Source organism: Helicoverpa zea, chromosome 6, assembly GCF_022581195.2.
Source record: "Helicoverpa zea isolate HzStark_Cry1AcR chromosome 6, ilHelZeax1.1, whole genome shotgun sequence".
Classification (NCBI taxonomy): Eukaryota; Metazoa; Arthropoda; class Insecta; order Lepidoptera; family Noctuidae; genus Helicoverpa; species Helicoverpa zea.
In genome coordinates this window covers 5,545,862-5,547,395 of record NC_061457.1, presented here as the reverse complement: position 1 = coordinate 5,547,395, position 1,534 = coordinate 5,545,862, and the positions used below count along the sequence as shown (strand labels likewise).

Below are 1,534 nucleotides of genomic sequence, written 5' to 3'. Positions count from 1 at the left end.
AAATGGTGCGTGAGGGCTTTGACCACCCGAGGTAGCAAAAGCAATGGCATCCTAACCTATTCTCATGCAAGATCAGCCAGCTGGGCACATACATATTAGTGTGTGGCGGACTAAAACCTTTATACCTTCCTACCTTTTTGTGTGTGTTTTATTTTATATTTTATTAATTTTTCTCCGTCAAGATAGTCTGACATATTACAATATTTTTTACAATCTTGCTGAAGCGTTTTTATTAAATACAGTCCTATTCAGGCCTGCGTAGTACGCTTATGAGCATCTCGCGTAGATGCTACATTGGTGACCCCGACGTGATCTATTCAAACACAAGCGGTGAGCGATTTTACAAAAATGTCGGAGCCAGAAATTTTTTCCGACGCTGACAGTAAGTGCGAAGTATCGAAAGTCGGACTTCCAATGCGTTGTCCGCCCTTTTGTCCGGAAGAACCAGCTGTATGGTTCGCCCAAATAGAGGGCCAGTTTGTCCTAGGAAGAATAAGTAGCGATACGACAAAATTCTATACCGTGGTTACTCAACTAGAAACGAAGTACGCAATGCAGGTTAAAGACATTATCACAAAGCCGCCAGAGACAAATAAGTATGAAAAATTAAAAACTGAATTAATTAATCGTCTTTCTGCGTCACAGGAGAAGCGGATCCAGCAATTATTAATCCATGAGGAGCTAGGTGACCGCCGGCCTTCTCAGTTTCTACGGCATCTACAAAATTTAGCTGGACCCGCTGGTGCTTCGGATTTTGTGAAAAGTCTGTGGACTAACCGCTTGCCGCAAAATATACAGACAGTGATTGCTTCACAGATTGCCGACCTGCCAGTAGAAAAGCTAGCAGAGATTGCTGACCGGGTGTACGACATTGTACCATGCACCCCGCAAGTCGCTGCCACCTCTGCATCTACCAGCACCGCGCCGGACTTGGTCAAAGAAGTAAGCGAACTTACAAAACAAGTTGCCCGGCTGTCATCGCAAATGAACAGCAAGTGGAGAGGGCGCTCTCGCTCTCGCTCACAGTCTCGGCACAACCAAAGAAGGTATTATCGCGGTCGCTCTAATAACTCTAGGACTCCACAGCCACCACCGAACCACCCGCATTGCTACTACCACTACACCTTTGGAGACAAGGCAAACAAGTGTAGACAACCATGCACATTTACGTCGGAAAACGCAAAGGGCGGTCGCTAGTAGCGGCCAACGACTGCCCCTCTTCAACAGGCCGTTTGTTTGTAACCGACCGAAATACGAAAATGCAATTCCTGGTGGATACTGGCTCAGACTTGTGTGTTTTCCCTCGGTCGGTAGTAAAAACGCCGGTGAAACTGTCAAAATTCGATTTGGTTGCAGCTAATAATACGATGATACACACATACGGGCCAACACAGCTACGACTCAACTTGGGGCTCAGAAGGGACTTCACATGGAAGTTCACGGTAGCTGACGTTTCTCGACCGATTATAGGGGTCGACTTCCTAAGTTTTTATAATTTACTTGTCGACTGCCGAAATCAGAGATTGATAGATAA

At 45.9% G+C, this 1,534-nt stretch overlaps 1 protein-coding gene across 1 annotated transcript; it reads left to right on the top strand.

The window, feature by feature from the left end:
• The first annotated feature begins 348 nt into the window (after positions 1-348).
• LOC124630909 lies at positions 349-1,197 on the top strand. Its single transcript, XM_047164954.1, has one exon. It carries the CDS (start codon positions 349-351, stop codon positions 1,195-1,197), a length of 849 nt encoding a protein of 282 aa, XP_047020910.1.
• The last annotated feature ends 337 nt before the right edge of the window (positions 1,198-1,534 follow it).